This window comes from Convolutriloba macropyga, chromosome 13 (assembly GCF_964194025.1).
Source record: "Convolutriloba macropyga chromosome 13, txConMacr16.3, whole genome shotgun sequence".
Lineage (NCBI taxonomy): Eukaryota > Metazoa > Xenacoelomorpha > Acoela > Convolutidae > Convolutriloba > Convolutriloba macropyga.
Window position 1 is genome coordinate 18,840,708 of NC_134480.1, and position 21,552 is coordinate 18,862,259.

The 21,552-nt window shown below is 35.7% G+C and overlaps 1 protein-coding gene across 1 annotated transcript in view; it reads left to right on the top strand.

Annotated features, from left to right (window-relative positions):
• The first annotated feature begins 2,080 nt into the window (after nucleotides 1-2,080).
• Nucleotides 2,081-21,552, top strand: part of LOC142351650 (uncharacterized) — a 29,799-nt gene continuing 10,327 nt past the window's right edge. The window contains exons 1-2 of the mRNA XM_075403790.1: nucleotides 2,081-2,430; nucleotides 19,665-20,266. Of these exons, the coding sequence (XP_075259905.1) occupies nucleotides 19,984-20,266 (283 nt within the window). The 5' untranslated portion in view covers nucleotides 2,081-2,430; nucleotides 19,665-19,983. The remainder of the gene's footprint in view (nucleotides 2,431-19,664; nucleotides 20,267-21,552) is intronic.

The following is a 21,552-nucleotide window of genomic DNA, read 5'->3' on the forward strand; positions in this document are numbered from 1 at the left end:
AAGTGATTTCTTTATCATTAGCGCTTGTATACCATAATAAATCAAATAAGTAAAAAAGATTGATTTCCTGATTAGACCTATTGCGACCAACGCGACAACAGTTCATTGAGTTTAAGAAACGCCGTCATATTGAATAATGGGAGAAATTATGCCAGCAAAAAATCTTGTAAAGTTAGAAAAAAAACGGATTCATCTATTGTGAATTGCGATTCTATTCTTGAGAAGGCTGTTTCTTAGCGTACAGATATCAACGTAGTTTTAAACTAACATTAATATTTCTTCAAAATTGATTGAAAAGACAATTTTTTTAACTGTAAATCCAAATAATTCTTTCAAATTTTTTTCACTTTAAACTATTATATCTGGTTTCATATTTGAACTGTAGGCGGGAACTGGAAAAAAGTATCAAGTTGACTTAGAGAGCAGGGAATTCCGATACGCATTTCTTCGCTAGAAAAGAAACATTCAGGACTAACTTTGCATACGATTTACGGCTCTAAGATATGGTTTGTCAAAAAAACCTCACATTTGAAATTTATCAAGCTTCTGCAGCTAAATTTATTCAGTTTTTCCACTTTGTTACAAAAGAAGCTTCGGTTTTTTCTTCAGTTATCTCGACTGGTTTTGGCATACTAACTTAGTTTGAGACATTTAGTTGGAATGGCATAAAGAATTAAACACATGACTTGGTTAAGGCGAAACGATTGAATTTCTAATGAATGTCATTGAGTAATTAGAAATGAGAATTGTTTCAATCGTAAAATTCAAATTAGAATTTCATTTGCTGATTGTAAATGAAAAAGTGTGCCTTTAGTTTTGTGGTCTTTTCAGGCTGCCTGGTTCTCAAAGTTCTTTGGTTTTGTTTTAAAGTTTGAGTTTTTTGTGGGTCCTTAAACAATTGAACGGTAAGACAGAATATGTGATAAAACGAAAAATGTATGCTCTGAGAAAAAAGTTTAAGAGAATTGATCTGTGCTTGGTTGTTATAATTTTAATGACTGGTTACGTAGTGGATAAATAACACTGTATAAAATCAACAAAAAAATCATAACCTTTTTGTCATGCAGATATCCAAAGACGCGATCACAAAAACAAAATTTTTGAAGAAAAACTTAGTTTTACTGGTACTACTTAGCATTCTGCTGATAATTGAATTTAGCGGTATATTACTAGAAACGTAAACTGAAGATTAGATAACTAACCAGCTCCAGAAAGAGCATGCGTGGATCTGTAATGAATCGATATATTAAAGGATCATATATTAAAGGATCGCAATAAAAAATTTTTGTGTGTTGATTGGAACCAGAAAAAAAATATAGTACGCATGGTAAAATGGTGTTTTCGTTCTGCATTATATACAGTACATTTTTTTGGTAGCGGTTCCTGTCAAAAAAATTATGCGGCATTCTTTTTTTAATGTAATTCTGGCATTTTCTACTGCGCATAATCTGTTTTGGCATTCATGAATACTTTTTGCATCTTTGTCTTCCTTTCGCCTCTGAAACGAAATCAACTTTTGTGCCCCACCCCCCCCCCCCCCCCCCATCTTAGTGGGTGTATATTATTTGCACGCCAAGACGCACATGCCATAATTTTACATAATGATTTAGATTTACCATGTAAAGACACGTGCTCTGTAACTGGGGGGAGCATAAGGGGGTGGCCTTTCCCATCACCACCACCCCCCAACCCCCCCCCCCCCCCCCATTACCCATTATGGTAAATTTACCATGATTGGGAACTACAGGTTATCATCTCCAGAAAGAGCATTTCACTACTGTCTAGAGCGTATGGTTGAATGTCAAGAAAACTGTGTTTTGACTTAATCGAAAATTTTTGAACGTGAGTAACCAAAATCAAGAATATAAAACAGAAATATGAAATAAACTTATAATTTTTCCTCCATAAATATTTATATTTTTTGTGTCTTTGTCATAACTTCTAATGTATACTGATTTTTGTATGCGACTACTTTTATGCGTTATCTACTTGTTAAACTCCACGTTCTGCAACGTATTAAATGCAGCTCTCTCATTGGCTGACATATTACTATTATTAGCCACGTGAATTATTCACTGCTGCTTTGTGTAACATATGAACACGCATTCTCACACACTGTTCAACTTAACACAAAATCGCTGTTGCTTAGTACTAAACGCGGTTAAAAACGCATATGACTTGATTTACACATTTCTTTTAGACGAGCAAGAAAGAGTAAGCCTAGTCCTTCATGACCAGTTTCGCCAGATCCATGGACAAAATGGACAGTTTTTCAAGTAAAATGGATACCTGACTTCGAAACATTTACAGTTTATCATCCATTGCAATTTGTTGATGAGTTTACCCCAAAAGTACCAGGTATAATAAATGACAGCCTAGAGTAAACTATCCTTAAACCGGCTCGGGAGTCTCCTATCTATCTAATAACTAGTAAGTATTCGGTGGCAATCGGTTGCATGTTATCGGACTTAAGTTCCGCGCCGTAGCCGAAATCAGAATGTTATTATTTAATGATTACTCGCACACAGCATATTATTAAACTACGCTTCCTATTTTTATCTCCGATTAAAACCATCACCATTTTATTCAAATTAAAACCATTTAAAAATACCTGTACCCGACTTGGGCAAGTATCTAAAATCGACTAAAGTGCATGTTATAGACCTAATGTTCAGCAGTAAAACAATAGAAAATCGCTAGAGCATAGGGTTCAGATAGCTTGAGAAATGGAACCGCACAAGTTCTATCACCAAAGTACGTATCAGGCTTAAGATAATGCAAAACGGCGTAGATCGACATAGCAGAGCTGTGCTGGATTACTGCCCTTCCAAAAGTTCGCATTACTTCGAATAATTTCGGATCTGGAGTGCAATAATGTTCAATTGGATCAAACAGGCGATCTTCCAATCCAATGTACTAGGGGCAATGAAACTTTTGAGCTGGAACCAGAAATTGTTTGATCCATTCTTGCCTTATTGCTGCTCTTAGCGAATCCCTCCTAATAGCGGTATCGTAAAATTGCAGTGGAGTTCTGACATCATCCTTTCATCCGACAGCCATAATCTTAACATCTCACAGAATCAGATATATTTGTGACTTTTCACTTCGAGTGGATGCAAAAATGAAAATTAGGGGACGGTGGGTAACAATCAGTGAGCAACTTGAGCTAGGAGCTACTAGAACGAGAACTACCAATGAGCCATAGAACTTATTTAACCATAGAAGTTATTTAACCAACAAATTTAGTGACCTAAACCTTAATTAGCCCCTGCTAACAAGTAAGTACATTCTTGCAGGTACGAAAACTCGATAGGAGGCTCTTTTGCGTTTACGCAGTCATATATATTCGAAATTAAGGCACCCACCAAATTTCTCCCTTCCGATGAAAATGTTATTTTCATAACCTACGTCCCTGGTATAATAGATCGACTATCACATGTGCGACAAGCAGTCGTAGAACACCTCACGAAGCCCGTAACTCCAAAAATGTGATAAGAATAAGTTGTTTGGTGGTTATATATGCAGTGCTTTATTACTAAGTACGTTTTTATTTCGCTGTTATTTTCTAAAGGCCTATACATTAGCACACGTAGTAATTCAAATGAACATGTTAACATAGAAATGGAGGGGAGGGGAGGGGAGGGGAGGGGAGGGGGGGGGGGGGGGGGGGGGTGTTGGTGGCGCTAGCTGAAAGGATGTACTTGATCTGTCAAACTGCAAACAGATCGGAAAGAAAAACGCTAGATAAATAGAAGCATGCTCAATATTTTATAGAATGAGGTGTTATTGACAGCAATAAGTCGTATGTAGGTAAAAGCAGGAGAATTTTCACTGTCAAGGATGGTGGGGTGAGGTGTCTTCCCCCTTCACCGTTGCCCTCTCCCCCTTCCACCTCCCCCACCCCCAAGTAAATTAGTCACCCGCATTTGTATGTGTAAACAATGCATGTTGGGTTATAGCGCACTGCATATAATGCAATTTGCAGTGGTGCCGCAGACGGTCGGGAGGCAGTAGATCGAGTATTAAAAATTGCCTGAAAATTGAACAGGTCGGTTATCAGCGGCTAAAATTTGACATCTTCAAGCCTACATATGCGATTAGCGCCTTAGGCTATGTTTAAGTGAATAAAAGCAATCTTCAGCATAGTGTTATATCGGTTTTGCCTGAAGCACCTTAAAATGCGATTTCGTGGAAAATGAGAAGAACGGAAAGTTGAAAGTTATGCTAATTGTACAATATTTAAAAAATCTAAGTGAATAAGTGAAAGAGATGCATTTTGTTTGGTTTGTGTATATATTGTATTGCTAGGCGCTTTGCAAATGTTCAGCAAGCGCGTAACAAGGCTACGTGCATACAAGCCGAAAACAAGCTTTTTCTTCTTTCATTCTGAATGTATGACGCTGTGTAAACATTTTAAAACTGTCCTTAAAGAAAAATAGCTTAAGCCATTTAAACCTATAACTAGGTTCAAGGATCTTTTCAACAATTCCCCCCCCCCCCCCCCACCCCACCCCACCTTGGTACCTGGTAGAGAATCCGCCCACCTACGTTCTGTGCTATACTTTACCAGACTCCCATGACCCGCCAGTCGGAAATTATTGCTATGTATTCCAATTCGGCTAATTGCCCGTGCTTGGCTTTTTTTATTCTATTCAGTTTAACATAGTATCCGCATGCGCGAAAAGTTATAAGTAATCCCTGATTGGTTAATAAATTTTCAAGAATAGCCCCCCTTTTGCAGGGGGGGGGGGGGGGGGTTTGGGAATTGTTGAAAAGGGTTAAAACTGCTATTGAACTTAATAGAACCAGCCGCTTCATCATAGAACAAAAATGACGTCACAATGAGGAACAGGAAGTTGACGTTTTATGCGCGGCGAGCTTTATTATATGCAACAGAAGCGTAATGGGGTGGGGTATTAAAAACTATAGCGGACATAGCAGAAAGTTTAGCTCAAACGTAAGATTAAAACCTGACCAATATCATAGTCATGAAAAAGGAATTATTAACAAGCAAAACGAGTCAAAAATAATTAGGAATGGCATAAAATATCTACAAAAAAGCTACAAATATCTGCAAAATTTGTCATAAAATATCTACAAAGTGTCGGAAAATGCTAGACCCCAGGTTCAAATTAATAATTCTAATGGTGATGGTTATTCGTGTTAGAAAGGCCTCGCGTGAATGACCGCGAAGACAGATATTTTTCAGCAATAAAGGAGGCACTGAATTGGTCTGAGTAATAGCTGTCTATAGTTGGCTGCTCTTAATTTTGCTGCTATTTAGGTAATATAGTACGGCAGTGCAAAGGACGGGATTAAATTAACGGGATAGTATATTTAAAATAAAACAGGTTAAACTTCGAAACGAAAATTCTTCGGAAGAAAATACCTTAAGCCGTAGGTTTGTATAAGGTTGGCTTGAAACGTTTTCCATCCACTATCAATTCTCTGCGCAGTTTTTATCAGCAAAAAATTTCGAAAGTTCTATTTCAGATTAAAATTGAAAAGTAATTCAATTGCAAGCACCTTGATTTCAATGTTTCAAAACGAGCTTGAAGCAGCTTGAAAGCGACAGGGGGGGGGGGGGGTGGGGGGGGGGGGTGTTAGAGATCTTTTTTGGGACACTAGTTTTGATGCAAATAGCTAAATGCTTTCAACAAATGGTTTAATAAATTGACTGCTCCTCGCAAAAAGGTGCTACGAAAATAAATTAACATCAGTACAATCTGAACATTTGCCTCGAAATTTTTCTGAAAAAAATGAATTAATTGAATTCAAATTGATCTAGCAATGGTTTTAGCAAAGGTTGATGGCAATAATTGTTGCGGTTGTCTTTGGCAAATTGTTCTCACAATTACGAGACTATGCTGGTAGTTTTTCTGGGCAAATTTTGACCTACTCTGTCTTTTTATGCACTGTCTTTAGATTACACTGCCTTTTTATGCAATCTTTTTTCAAGTGTTTTGACTATTGTAGGATATTATTCAGCTCGCTTTAACAATTCAAGTTGTTTTCCAGGTCAATAAAAACGGGAGCCTTACGCCGCAGAGGTCTACCCAAATCGTCACTTGGAAATATAACCGATCTGTGTAACTCTTGTTCGTTTTTCCTATGTTAATACATTGAAAATGCAACAATATTGCGAAAAATAGCTACTTCAGCAAAAACAGGCAAAATTGAAGGGAATTGCGCAACCCGTGTTCGCAAAAGTGTCCAAATTTTAACCGCGAATTTAAAGTGCAAGCTGTATCCTAATTTTCGCGGGCTATGTATCACGAATCTGCTCGATTTATGTATCTCTTTTTCGCACGCAACGTAACTTGATTTCGCATTATAATCCGCAATTAACCCTAATTTAATGCGCGTTTCTGAGCATAGAAGTGATTATTAAATCTTCATTACTGCTACTGGTACTTATTGCTACTTTTTTTACTTATCAAAGGGTTGAAATGAGAATTGAGAATTATAGTTTTGAATTTTTGATTACTCAAGAATACGTGCAATTTTCAGATGGGCGGTTTTTAAATTCTAAAATCTCTTGTCATGGAAAAAAAACATTTATTTAAGTTCTTAATGTTGCTTCACTCAATTACAAATTAAATTTATTGTTAAGTGAATTAAAAACAGAAAAAAACAAAAACGTGATCAATTAAGTTCGAATAAATTTTTTAATTAGTTTGCAAACTAAGTTTATTGTTCAGTGAATGAAAAACAGAAAAAAGAAATTTGACCTTTTCTGAAAAATCCTTATTTTTCTGCTATTTGCCGTATTTTTGAAGTTCAAATTGCCCAGTACCCTGGATCAAAAATTGTTTTTGCACCAGAACCTATGCAACAACAGAGACTATTACGTTGGTTTTCGTCAGCTTTCGGCAACTTCAAGACCCGATTGAAAAAAAAAACAACGTTTCAAAGTAAAATTTGCAAATAAGCGATTAGAAACAACTAAGCAAAGAACTTTTTTCTAGTAGAGCTATACCGGAAATTGTTTTTGCATTAAAACGCTCTCGAAAATTGGGATGCCTACGTTGGTTTGTGTCAGCTTTCAGCAACCTTAAGACCCGATTGGAAAAAAACAACGTTTCAAAATAAAATTTGAAAATAAGCGATTCGAAACAACTAAGTGACAAACATTTTTTCTAGTAGCTACCAAAAATTGTTTTTGCATTTGAGCCTACGCAAAGAAGGACTAATACGATGGTTCTCGTCAGCTTTCGGGAACTCTAAAACCCGATTGAAAAAACGATGTTTTAAATAAAATTTATAAATAAGCGATGAGAATCAACTAAGTGACAATTTTTTTTCTAGTAGAGTTATACCAAAACTTGATTTCGCATTAGTACCTACGCAAAAGGAGGGACTGCTACGTTGGTTTTTTTCAGCTTTCGGTAACGCTAAGACCCGATTGAAAAAAAACGTTGTAAAATAATATTAGCAGGTCAGCGATTAGGAACAACTAAAGAACATTTTTTCTAGTGGAGCTATACCAAAATTTAGTTTTGCATTAGAACCTACGCAAAAAAGGGACTACTACGTTGTATTTCGTTAGCTTTCGGCGACTCTAAGACCCGGTTGCAAAAAACGACGTTTTAATAAAATTTTCAAATAAGCGATTAGGAACAACTAAGGAACGAACGCTTTTCTAGTAGAGGTATACCAATAATTGTTCAAAAAAGGGACTACTACGTCTTTCGTTAGCTTTCGTCGACTCTAAGAGCCGATTGAAAAAGCCGACGTTTTAAAATAAATTTGCAATTAAGCGACTAGGAACAACTAATTAACGAACTTTTTCTAGTAGAGCTATACCAGAAATTGTTTTCGCATTAGAGCCTGCGCAAGAAGGGGGACTCCCACATTGGTTTTTGTCAGCTTTCGACAATTCTAAGACCCGATTTAGAAAACGGCGTTTTTAAATAAAATTAGCAAATAAGCGATTAGGAACAACTAAGTAACGAACGTTTTTTCTAGTAGAGCTATACCAAAAATTGTTTGTGCCTTAGAACCTACGCAAAAAGAGGGGACTACTACGTTGTCTTTCGTTAGCTTCTGGCGACTCTAACACCCTAACGTGTTTTCTAGTAGAGCTATACCAGAAGTTGTTTTTGCATTAAAACGCTCTCAAAAATCGGGACGCCTACGTTGGTTTGTGTCAGCTTTCAGCAACTTTAAGACCCGATTGAAAAAAAACGACGTTTCAAAATAAAATTTGCAAATAAGCGATTAGAAACAACTAAGTGGCAAACATTTTTTCTAGTAGCTACCAAAAATTGTTTTTGCAATTGAACCTACGCAAAGAGGGACTAATACGTTGGTTCTCGTCAGCTTCCGGCAACTCTCAGACCCGATTGACAAAAACGACTTCTTAATAAATTTTGCAGATAAGCGATTAGGAACACCTAAGTGACGAGCTTTTTTCTAGTAGCTATACCAAAAGTTGTTTTTGCTTTAGAACCGACGCTAAAAGAGAGACTGCCACGTTGGTTTTCGTCTGCTTTGGAGAGCTCTAACATCTAAGACCCGATTGATGAAAATGACGTTTTATATTAAAATAGCAAATAAGCGATCAAGTACAACAAAGTCATTTTTTTCTATACAAGATACACTAAAAAACATTTTTTCGCTAAAATCTACACAACAATCGCGACTTCTACTTCGATTTTTATAAAGTTTGAACAATTTTGAGACCCAATTGAAGAAAAATTTGTTTTAAAATAGAATGAGAAGACTCTAGTATCAACGCAAGAATCTGTGACCACGAAAGATCTTTTTTCCAGAACTCGCTGTAGTAGAAACTGTAGTTTTGTAGAATAACATAGGTCAACTAGTGGTAACTACTAAGTCCTGACCTCAAGAGAACATAAAATAACCAAATAGGTGAAATAATTTCAAAATAGGCTGAAATATTTGAGGCAAAGTATACCAATGTCTTCCGATCTGCAAATCTAGAAAGAAAAATTTTTATCGGAGTTTTATTACAAAATAGTCGCTAAAATGGACATACAGAACCATTAAAGCAACAGAAAACGGTCAGAAGCTAAGATATCTTGCTACGGGCAGCAGAACGTAGATGTGATAGTTTTTTCCTGAAAAAATAGTTCAAAACTTTCACGAAGTTTTCAAAATCAACATTTTGGGCTGTTTAGGCACATCACAAGACTCCATTTACTTGGTAGTAACGAATTATAGCCTACAAACGTGAAACGTTTGAAAAAGAACTAAAGTTTGAAGCTTGTAAAATTAGAAAACGTTTTCAAGGAAGGAAATTTGACCACGAAAGACAACTCTTGTTTTCCAGGACCCGCTATAGTAGAAATCGTTGTTTTGTTTCAGATTTTGGTTCGTCTACTAGTGGTAACTACCAGGTTTTGACCGCCAGAGAATCAAAAATGAATCAAATAAGTGATATATTTTCTAAAAAGGCTGAATTTTATGAGTCAGAGTAAACCGATGTCTTTGACGTCCAAATCTATAAAAAAAACTATCCGACTTTTATTAAGAATGGCCAAAAAATGGATCTGCAGAACCACCAAAGCAACAGAAAACGGTCAAGCTAACACATTTTGCTCCGGACAGCCAAACATAGTTGGAAGAGAATTTGTCCCTACAAAAATAAGAATTTGAATTTTTCAAATTTTTCAAAACCAACATTTCAGCTCCAAAATTATTATTTGCCCTGTTTATTTCAAATAACCAAAATCTCAAAGTTGTTATTTAGGACAAAATTGGCCAGTCCCACATAGACGCCAGTCCCAAATCTTTAATAAAGTGCTTATTACAAAGTATTAAATCGCTTTTGCATGCTCAAAATGCGCGCTTTTATTTAGGCTTATTTGATGATTACAGATACTTTTAATTCGAATAATAGAAACCTAAAATGAGCGGAATCGTGCTACAAGAATTGTCACATATTTTACAATTTTAAAGTATTGATATTTCGCAAAAATTGCGCAAACCCTTTTCCGAAGAATAAGATACAAAGGATGTCTCCTAATTTCGTTCATTTTGTATCTATTTTTCGTGCGAATTTTACTACAGCGGAAATTTTGGGGTATACATCTGTGGCGTAAAGATAAACCGGTAAAATATGCCGGAATTAATTATATATAAGCTCATCGAACCGATTTAGGCTCCAGTTGTACAAATCAATAAGCTTCTAATAGTACGATTGTTGTTTGTTTTTAATAGCTCTCAAACGAAGCTCAGCAATTCTTATCAAACATGTGGTCTCTGTTATCTGATATTTTGCTCAAAAAATTTTTCGTCTGAGCCTTTTGACTTTTCGTCCTCAAAAATAAAATAACAGGTAACACCCGGTAGGCATTAAGCTCTCATGGAGCCTTTTGGCTCACTAGACTCGTGAGACTAACCGAAACTGTTTCAGAGACAAATTTATGGTGTGAAGGGTGGTTTTTAGAGTTTAGCACCCCCTATTCAGCCTCCCCCTCCCCCACTTCAGCCCACACCCAACTTCAGCCCCTCCCCCACAACTTGACCCACCCCGCTCTGCCATCCCTACCGTCAAACACCTCCCTGAACATCAACTCTCCCGCCCACTTCACCCCGCAATCCCCACCCCGTGCACACCTTCCTCCCGCAATGCAGCACGCTCATTCTCTCTCCCATGCGCTCTACCCTCCCGGTCCACACCCCTTCAAATAAGCTCTAGTCTCCCTTAACTGTAGCTAGCTTCTGGCGAAGGCAAGGGCTCGCGAGTCTTTTGACTGCAATTCGCTCGACGTTATTCGGTTATCTTTGAATAACGCCTTGCAAAGTTTTTCAACGATTATGGCGCAGCAAAGTAAGCCTTGGTAAACGAATTTTCGGTTTTACTAATTTTACACAATGCTTTTTAACAACGAGAAACCTCTTTTCCTCTTTATGTTTCCCATTTCCTCTGCGTAAAGGGAGTATGAGATTTGAAAGCACTTGTTTTTGAAAGCATTTTTTAGCGTTACAAATGTCGGGGTTTCACGCGAAAAAAAAAACATTCTTTTCAGTTAGTCACAAATGAATAACGTTAGCTGACCGTAAGATTTAATCGGCCTTCTTGGGGTTTTTGTATTAATCCCTGTGACCTCGAATAAAGTTCGAAACAGTTTTTTTTCTGTCATGCAGGCCATTTGTCGCGCGAGTTGCGTTTGTGACGTCGTTTTTGGAGTTTTTGAAAGGATATTTCACTCTAATTTCAGCGGAGTTTTACATTATCTTTATTTGTAAATCAATTAATGACATCACAACATTTAGTAGCCATATCATTGCTCAAAAATTTTTTTGTGTCACTTAGGCTAGAGCATAGTCAATAACGAAAGTTCACTCCTTTTTTTAAAAACTAATTTCCGGTTAAAAATGTTATAGCTACGTTTCAGTGTTCATAGACACTATGAACGTGTATTTGATTGCGTTGCGCTTTTTATAAACGTTTAAAAATGTATTAGCACTATTTTGCTGAAACTTATTACGCACTAGATTTTAAGTTTTCGAGGAATAATGACAGTGTTTACCGATTGATGTGTAATCTAATTTGTTAGTAGCAATTAGGTTGAAGGAATTAGGTTGAAGCAGTTTTTGTAAACCTATCTCTTTTATGCAAAACTTTTGCTGGATCGTTTTATTCTAGAAGGTTCTTTCAATTTCGCTTCTTGAGTGACTTCTTCTGGCTTGATTTCATGATTTTTGTGTGACTTAAACTTCTTTCATTCAGGAATTGATGATGTTAGCACAAATCATATTGAAAGATCAGAACTGTCACTAGAACATAATAGCCCATTAGTTAATGCAGCTGTTTAGTACGCCGGATGTGGGGGGTCTTAAGTCCATATAAATTTGAGACATCACGTTTTGTTTTTATTTGTCATTTTCCATTTTTTCCCCTTTTTGAGAACTATGATTTGAGAACGTACGATAAAAACCTACGTGTCGGTATTAGCGAATGTGGCTCAACTACTAACAATCTTACTGATCTATCTTTCAAATTATGGATTAAATATCTCAATGAGCGTTTTTTTTCTGTTTTTCTATTGGAGAGGATAGGATTAGCAAAGAAACTGCTCCTAAAGAAAAAGTTTCTCGCTCTGAAATTCTCTAGTTTGATTCTGGATGACAAAGTAAATGATAATGAGGTGGCGAAATATGACAATGTATAGCAAAACAAACAATATATGCTTTTCGAATTTGCAAAGAAATGAAATTAGTTTCTACCAAATGTCAGGAGCTGCTTAAAGTAATGTGAGCAATGACGTTTTTAGAGAAATAGATATCCAATTTTTACGTATCTTACGTATCTTCGATTAAAAACGTGTTATGTAGAAAAGTTTAGCGTTATAAGTAAAGAAGTTTTTATTTTCTGTGTCCCTGGAAGCTACATGACTTGATCTTTTCCGCAAGAATGAGATCCGTTTTCCCTGTCGCTATTAAAACTTCTCTCAGCAAGTCTCTTCAACAAAAGGAGTTCTCAATTTAATTTAAAGATTTCGAATTTTTGACGGTTTTGATACATTAGGTTGTTGTAAATATTAGCCCAAGCAGTATTACTGACAATAATTGACCTGCTTCAGAACGCAGAATATTTCTCAACAAAATTTTGATGAGTTTGTGTTCGCATAAAAGTTTGAGTTCAAATGTAATTATTGTGTGATATTTAATTGATTAGGGGCATTGTTGCCTCAAGAAGTCATATTATTTAGTTTATTTTATGGTTTAACCAAATTAACTGTTTTGTGGGTACAGGTGCTTTGCTTAAATGTTTCAATTTGCTGCAAATTGAAGTGAAAAGTTTGTTTAAATGACAACGTTTTACAGGGTTGCTTTCAGTTTTCATTAAGTCGAGCTTTTTTTAATGTCATCTAAAATTAAAATGTTTTATGAAAGAAGTTGGGATTTGTCATTTTTTATTGACTTTTACTCGATATCGGAATCGGTTGTTATTATAGGATGTGGTCTTTTGTACAGTTTTAGTGAATATACCCGTAAAATTAGTTTATAAATAAATTTTTTAATAGCCGCACATCGATAGCGAGTTTGATTGATTGCAGTAAAGTCAAAGCAACTGAAAATGCAGTAGAAAGTTTGTCTAAATGACTGCTTAAATTTATACAGGTTTGCCTTCAGTTTTCATTAAGTGGATCATTCTTTAAAGTTTTTTGAAAGAAGTTTTGACGTGTCAATATTCTATTGACTTTTACTCTATTTCGGCATCCGTTGTTATTATAGCTGTAGATGGTCTTTAATTGCTCTCAAACGAAGTTTGTAGCATTTATATTGGTCCTGTCGGTGTTTCGTTTATGCAATTTTTCGCTTGACTGTTTTTTGGTCTGACCCATTTGACTTTTCGTCCTCATAAAGCGGGATAAATAGGTAGGGCCCAGAGGGCCTTAGGTACTCTTAGAGCCCTTCAACTCACTAGTCTCCAAGTATGAGATTCACAGAAACTGTTTTGGAGACTTATGGTGTGAAGGGCGTTTCTTAGAGATTGAGGAATCCCCCACCCCCACTGTTGACCACCAGCCATCAGCCCCCAGGTGCTCCACCGTAGCTAGCTACTGACGAAACCAACGGTTCGCCGGTCATTGAGAGCAATTCGCCCGACGTTAGTCGGTTATGTTTTTACACTTAAGTAAATATACCCGTAGAATTAGTTTAGAAATGAATCTATTTGGAACAGCAATGTTGTAATACTGATAAGAGCTCCAATCGTTCAGTTCAAATCAATATACCGAAATTTTAAATTTAAAATCTCAATTGTGTAAAACTTTTTAATAGCCGCGAAGCAATAGGGGCTATTATTGGGGAGATTGTTTGTTAATTCGTCATCTCCATCGATGATTGTTGCGATCAGTGATTTTTTCAATTTCAGCGACTTCTACTGCTTTGCAGTTAAAATTAAGTGAGTGACGACATTTGTTCTGCTTTTAGTTCAATCGCGTGACTTACCTCACTCAAAAAATAGCTTCTGAACTCAGTTAATGAAATTTGACTTTTATGAGGTTTTACTAGTAAAAGATCAGTAGTGTGCATCTAAATAGTGCCAATCTTATATAACCTAATTCTTTAGTATTAGAGTCTTGAATCTTTGATTTCGAATATCGATTTTGAAGAAGTTTAGTGGTCTAGTAAAGGACTGGTGGTCAATCTATCTATCTTTTTTCATTAGTTGTTTCAATTCCATGGAAGGCGACAAGCGTCTATCGGGGATATTTTCTGGCAATCTGATTAAAGAGTAGATCTCATCGTTTGCTGGGAATTCTTTTGTTAAGTGCTCTTTGGTTCAGCTCTGAGCTAAAAGAAATTAGTTGCACTGATTATATATCCCCATTATTGATATCAAGCTAAGACAAACATAACTCAGCTGAGGTACGACCTCTTGAAGGAGACCGCGTATTTTGTTAAATTCGCGAGCTGTTATTTGTTAACTTCATTTTTTTTTTACAAAAGGCCGAGGATTTTTGAAGCTCTGCTCACTTCAGGGGTCTGTATTATTATTTATATACCCAAATTTTATATTTTTCTGTAGTTTTTATGGTTTTCATCAAGAGTTAGCTATGAAAATATATTTTTTGCTAGGAATGGCACACGTTTAACTTTTGCGGGCTTTAATTTTTTGTGCTGAATTGTTTTACATCTTCAAAATTTATATATAGAGTCGTAGATCTGTCTTTCTTGTTTTTTTTTCGAGATTTAACAGGCTGATACTCTTTTTCCTTTGAAATTTTAACCAAAGAAAATAGTTTTCAAGTGAACGGGGTGGATTTTTTATTCTATTTTAACAGTATGTGTTTTCATGCGTTCAATGAAAAATATTTCGTCAGCTGCTCAGTTTTTGCGCTATTTTTGTTTTTTTGCATTCTTTGACTTACTTCTTAGTGTTTGATTGGCAGTTTCGGAAAGTTACTTATTGAAAATTTACCAGGAGCTGCCTATCTAGTAAAAAAATCATTATTTTATTAGTATTATGCACTATATTTATAACTTAATTTGCACTATGTTTATAACTTAAATTTTGCCAACGAGAATTTCAATTAGCTTTTTCAAACGAACTAATTACTGCCCCCTAAATTCGTTTCTCTTTTAATAAGTTGTTTTGTATGAGCTGTTGTTTTTGCTACTTTGCCATTGTAAAGTGAGTCATATGCGTTCTGGTAATCTCGTATTAGTTGCAACTATTCATAATAATATCTACGTTGACCATTCCGCAGTAACACCATGATGATTAACAACTGGTCACAGGGCTAGGGAAACCGTCGTTCGTGGGAGGAGACAAGGAGCTTTGATTTCTGTCATGTGGTTCAGTTGGAGTGATGGTAGAGTTTTTCTCTTCTGTTATTTTTAGACATCATGAATCAAATGCATGATTTTACTTTCTGCAAAATTTTGCATGCATCCGTTATTTTGCCTTCCTCTCTATTTTCATCATTTCAGTTTTTACTTGAGATTTCAAACGTTTTCAAACGGCTGATTAGCAGCCGATTGAGTGAGACAACCTTCCTGGAAAGCTAGAGGATTTGAACTCATTTTATTTTTCAACTAATTTCAATAATTTGATTTATCCCTTTTTTAAAAATGGAATAAATAGAGAACCGCTGGCGTTAAGTCGGTGAGCAGGTCAACTAGTCTCTAAGTGTACAAAAAATTCCCCGAAGCTGCTAATAAGACAGAAAATTGGAGAATATAAAGTGCAGTTTTTACTCCAACACTGTCCGCGCACCCCCCCCCCCCCCCCCAATCCATCTCCGAAGCTTTAGTCCACCCATCCCCACATCTCGTCACCCAGCACGCTCGACTCGGCACTCCCCCCTTTGTCATTTAGTTTCAAATGAAGAATACGCTTGCTAGTCGCATTATAGATGACTTCATCAAAAGCTTTTTCTGTTTAACATATTTCTGCTCAACACGGTTAAAATGTTAGTTTTATTGAGTTGTTTTTTGCAACGATTTTGAACATTTCTGCTCTTATATGCTCTGTGCACATCGCCTGAAATTTTAGATCATTGATTGAACGTTTCCTGTACGAGAGCAACTAATAGTATTTGAAAGTATGCAAATTAGTTTTTGATTTAGCGTTATTTTTAGATTTTTTTTAATCGTTTAAGCTGAATTGGTGCACAGACGAATATTTTTAATTTGGCGCAGAGAGCTCAGAAGATCACTTCCGTTCTTTCTTAGTTAGAAAAGTTACGGTTTTGTTTCCAATGCTTTATTTTATGCTCTCTTCAAAGATGAAATCTCGCAAAGACATGGGACATTGTTTCAATGGCGACAAAAATCCGTATCTGTTACGAAAAGGATGCGGCATATCCTATGCACTTTGAACAGAAGCACAACCTAATTAGTGTCCTTTAAATGTCAGCCAAATTTCTTGCATCAATCCCGGTAACCAATAGGGTATTTGTCAATGCAACATCCTACTGCCTTAATGTTTTCTTTAGTGTCTTCTAAATTGCGCATAGACTCAAAGTTTGCTGTTGTTCTTATTGCTGCGACTAACATCCAGATTATACGCAATCACTGAAAAATTGTTTTTGTCATGACGATTAATGCATCGTAAATTTTTATCTAACAGTCAGTAACTTTTCCGCAACCTCCTCAATAAAAATTGATCTTTGTTGAAGGAGAATGAATAAAGGCTACGAAAATTTTCTTACCCTGCGGGTTTCTTTATACTGCTTCTGTTAGAATATGAACCTATATAATGGGTATTGCAAATATTATTAGAGCTGCGAAGCTGTAAGCTGAGCGTAGCCATATTGCAGTGTTCATTGCAGTTTGAGTTGTAGTGGGGCGTTGTAATTTTTTACGACTCGAAAAGGAGTATGGGAGAAGTCTTTTAATCCATTTTGTTCGTGTGAATTTGAAACCGGAAAAAAATTGTGAAGAAAAAAATTGGAGTTGTTTGTGATTTTTAAACAAAATTGGAGAGTGGAGCAAAAAGAGTGGTTTTTTTCAGACCCCTATTTACGAGGAAGCGAAAAATTGATGTGTGAAAAAAAATTTCCACGTCCAGCTTTCTCAAGAATTTTTTAAAAAATGACTAATTTTTGGTTAAGAGCTTTGGATAGTACTTTTTAGATTTATTGATAGTATTTTCAAGCTTTTGTGGTCATAAATCATTTTTATGCTAATTTGTTTTTTGCAGCCTTTTTGTGGTTTTTGTAGACTTCTCAGTCAATTTTTGCTTCCCTGGGAGTTGATTAGAGACCTATTCCTCGGATGATTTTAAGTATCCATTTATTGCAGTTTTGTTTGTATAAAACAATACTTTTGTTGGGAAAGTTGACAAAAAGTCGAGAGTTGAAACTTTTTTGTCAATTTCTCGCAGTTATTCGGTTTCTTTCCAAAGTTAGACCGGTTTGTGAACCTCTATTGGTTTTCTTGATGTTAGGGTCTCAATGTGATTAAAGAAACGTTTTGGTTTTCATGTGCAGTTCTGTTATATGAGCAAATATTATTTTTTTAGTTTGTTGGTTTTTGAGGCTAAATATTCATTAATTGACTGCAAATTTCTTTTCTCAAAGTTTTGTGATTGGCGTCAGTATATAATAGTTTTCTGAAAGGATTGTATTTCTCACTCTTTCTAGCAAAAGCGTTTAGATCACTTTTGTGATCAGACTTTGATCTTATGTGACATACCTCACTCAAAAAAATGACATCTGCACTTAAAAACTTAAATTTAATTTGAATTAATTTAAGTTCAAAGAAACTCATTAAAAAAGGTTTTGTGAATTCGAACAAGTCTTACTAATTTTTTGCTGATTTTTTACTTCCTATGTATTCTACGGCCGGCAAGTCTATTTTGGAGCCATTATGTTTATTCTGTTTCAATTGCAATGATGCATTGATATCAAATTTAATAGACTTGGGGGATTCTGTTGAGGATAAGGTGAACATGTTTGGGAAATTAAAACATAGTTGTCAAAATTCGTGTCTGAAAAAAAGGAATATATTTAAGAACTGAAATTCGCCAGTTTCTTCGTCAGAGTCTTCTGAGCAATTCAGTGTTCTAAGGCAGCTCTGCTCTTGATTTCCTTTTTTAGTAAATTTTTTCTTGACGGTTGAGTTTCCGATTATTCTCTGAATTAAATCACCTAAATGTCTTGAAGATAGTCCTGAAAAAAATCACATAAAAAAGGATTGATTGTGGCAACTCTTTTGTTATTGTGGCAACTCTTCAAGTGGATGAATATTCGAAATTGTTGAAATCACCAGAACTCTCCGAAGTAACTAGTTGATCACCTAGTTTTCAGCTATTGTATCAAACGGCTATAAGCATAAACTCTTCAGTCACGTGAGTTTCTATGATTTCAACGATGATGGTCAGTTCAATGTTATTAACCCAAGCAATTTTTTCAAGCTATTGAACAATTTGATCGGAACTAATGAAACTCTAACTTCAATTTTGACCGAATGGTCCATGCACTTGAACCACCAAATGTCGATGTGCTTCTTGCTGGGCTTAATTTTTTTCAATTCCAATTTTTATTCTCTATTTTCTTGTTTTCTGTCTGAAACGTTAATTTCAAACTCTCTCTGTACGTCTAGATTGTGGTGTGTATTGTTTGAAGACCAACAAGAATTCTTCAATCGATGTCTCTTACTGCTCCAACTACTACTAAGCTCGGCTCTTTAATATTCTTGTTCTAAAGTTTCCTGTTTTCTGTTTGATTTGAATCCCCACTAGCACTCGTAATTTCACTGAGTGCCCTTAGAAATCAGTTTACAATTCTGTTAAATAGTTTGAATTCAAAAGGAGTTGTATAAACTAATGCGGAGATGTTTCAATTTTTGATCATCGTTGAAATGTTTGATTTTCATTCATAAATCTTATTAATAGCCGCGAAGCGATAGCTGAGGCTTTTATTGGCCTTCGCTTTGTTTTTTACAATTCAAAGAATTTGATTGTATTGGGGCGCTGTCTTTTTTTAAAATCTGTTCACATATTTTCATGACTTTTGTAGTCAAATTGGAGTAGTGATTTTGGTCTCGCCGAAACAGGAAGTGGAGCGAAGAAGCGAGTGGTTTTGTGGCGAGATATTTTTTCGCTCTAATTTTGAAGTAGAGTTAGAAAATGGTGTTCGAACAAAAATTCGCTTTCTCGCTATTGGTTTTTTGTTGACATGCGGCAATTTCACCTTGATTTTTACTGTTTTTTCGATTTCTTGGATTGGATTTTTTAAATGGTTTTCCCACTCCATTCATAGGTCTAGTTTTTTTGTTTGAAACAAAATTCCATTTCTCGTTAGTGGTTTTTTGTTCACATATGGGAATTTCCCTTTGATTTTCTGTTTTTGCAATTTTTTTTCTGATTTTTTTTCTAAATTGTGCTCCCAATTCACTCTTAGTCCGTTCTAGGACTAGTTTTTTGTTTAGTCAATGAAAATTCGTTGAATTGTACGTCAGGACTTGGCCTGCTATATTTTTTTCTAAGATCTCTTCACACATTTTCATGATTTTTGAAGTCAAATTGGAGTGGTGATTTTGGTCACGCCGAAACAGGAAATGGAGCGAAAAAGCGAGTGGTTTTGCGGCGTGAAATTTTTTCGCTCTAAATTTAAAGTGGAGTGAGAAAACGGTGTTTGAACAAAAATTAGAAGTCTGGTGAAATAAAAGTCTGTTGCGCTATTCACGCGCTATTTAACAGAGCCTTCTTCTGAAACTACGTTTTTCTGTTTCAGGAAAATCCCAACGATAATAACAGTCAATGTCACCAAAGAACGAAACTGAAACTGAAGAAAGTTGTCAGTAACCACAGCCAGTCCATAAAATTAGATCATTCATACCAGAACATTCCTACATAATCACCTCTCAATAATATCAATCTAGCATTCAAGAACAGGTACGACTTCCTGTCGCTAATTTTCTGGAAGAAGCTTATCAGATTAAACAGCAGAAAACCCCAATCCAATCCACAAATAATTGTGACGCTTTCGGTTGCAAAATTTTCCCTACAAGTTAGCCCGTTTTCCCATAGCAATAAAGAATAGAAAACCGAAAATGAGTCTTGAAGATGAAGGTTTAATCGAGGCCGAAGACGGCGAATTAGAAGAAGGTGAAGAAGAGGCCGAAGAGGGGGAGGAACAAAGTCCACCCGCTAGTCGGCACAAACCCCATAACGAAAACTATCATCAGCATGGAAGCCCCCGAGGCACAAAAGTTACCGACACTAACAGCACCTCAGCTCTGCGAGATATCGAAACATCGTGTGGAAACGACGTAAAGGACGGCAATAAGGATCTTGGAAGGAGCAAACGGAGTCCCAAGCAGTTTTTTCCTGATGGTTGGTCCTAACTAAAATTCTATACAAAGCTGTTTTTTCAAAAATTTAGATCGCTAGTATCGACACCCATTTTACTGCGCTCTAATCGGTGGTTGGTTAAAATTTATGTATTTGTCACTGTTTAATGTCCTTGACATCAGAAAGGTTTCTTTACTGCTATTATTTTTTGTTACTTGTCATCAGGCTGCAGTCGCTATCAATGTGGGTCGTTGACCCTTAAAGTGATTGCTTTGGTTCTTTATTTTAAGTGTTAAGTCTTAATTGTTTGTTTGTGACGCATTGACAGCTGCAATTTGATTTACTTTAACCGTTTAAAGTATAGATAGAGGTCAAAATACCGATTGGCTATTGAGTCACATTATAATTCGATGCTTAATATCACAATGACCGATCCGTTTCTTGTGTTTGAATATTTTGGCATCTGTTTGAACTTTGACCAGATCTGCAAGTGTTTTTGAGCTCATGCGAAAATGCTGATAGTATAAACGGTAAACTAAATATTTGATCCAGTTTTATAGTTGGCTGACTTTACTCTCTCCTAGATTAAAAAGCTTTCACCCACCATCAAAATTATGCTTCCATAGAAATTATTACATCCAAGGTAAAGTTTGCAAAAAAGATAAATACGGAATAAGCAGTTTCCTAAAAGTTGTCATACCTCAAATTTTCAAATTATACTGAATTTCTCTTAGCCGAAGGATGTGATATTTGATTTGCAGCAAAAATTCTTGAAATAACTAAAAAGATTAATCTAATTACTCAAATTTTTCACATCATTGAAGCATTGATTTTTTTCCGATCTGGAGAAATTGATGAACGTATATCTTAAAATTCGAGTTAACTTAAAATGAGGACAACTGGCTGAGTATGTGTGGAGCTGCATATATCAGTTTTCTTGTATTGTGCATTACGAAAAGACCTTCAAACAATAGATTGGCAATCCTGTCAGAGATTTTAGAAGATCAAATTTAGTATTTCCTTTTTGGCTATCCAAAGAGTGCAAAAACGGGGTGAAAAGACCAATTTGCACAGAAAAATTCTTAGCAAACATCGCAACATTTTTTTAACAGAATTTTTTTAATTTAATCAATAGTCAAAAATGCAATTCAACACCTTTTTCCATAATATAGGACGCTATAAATAAGCCAAAATCAACACATCTAATATAAAACGTAACACAAGGCAATGTATAAGTTAGTTTATGAGCATAAAGTAATAACAGCAAAAATGACATCAAAGCGTCAAATCTAGCAACATTTTCGGCGGATTGCGGTCTAAGATTGGTC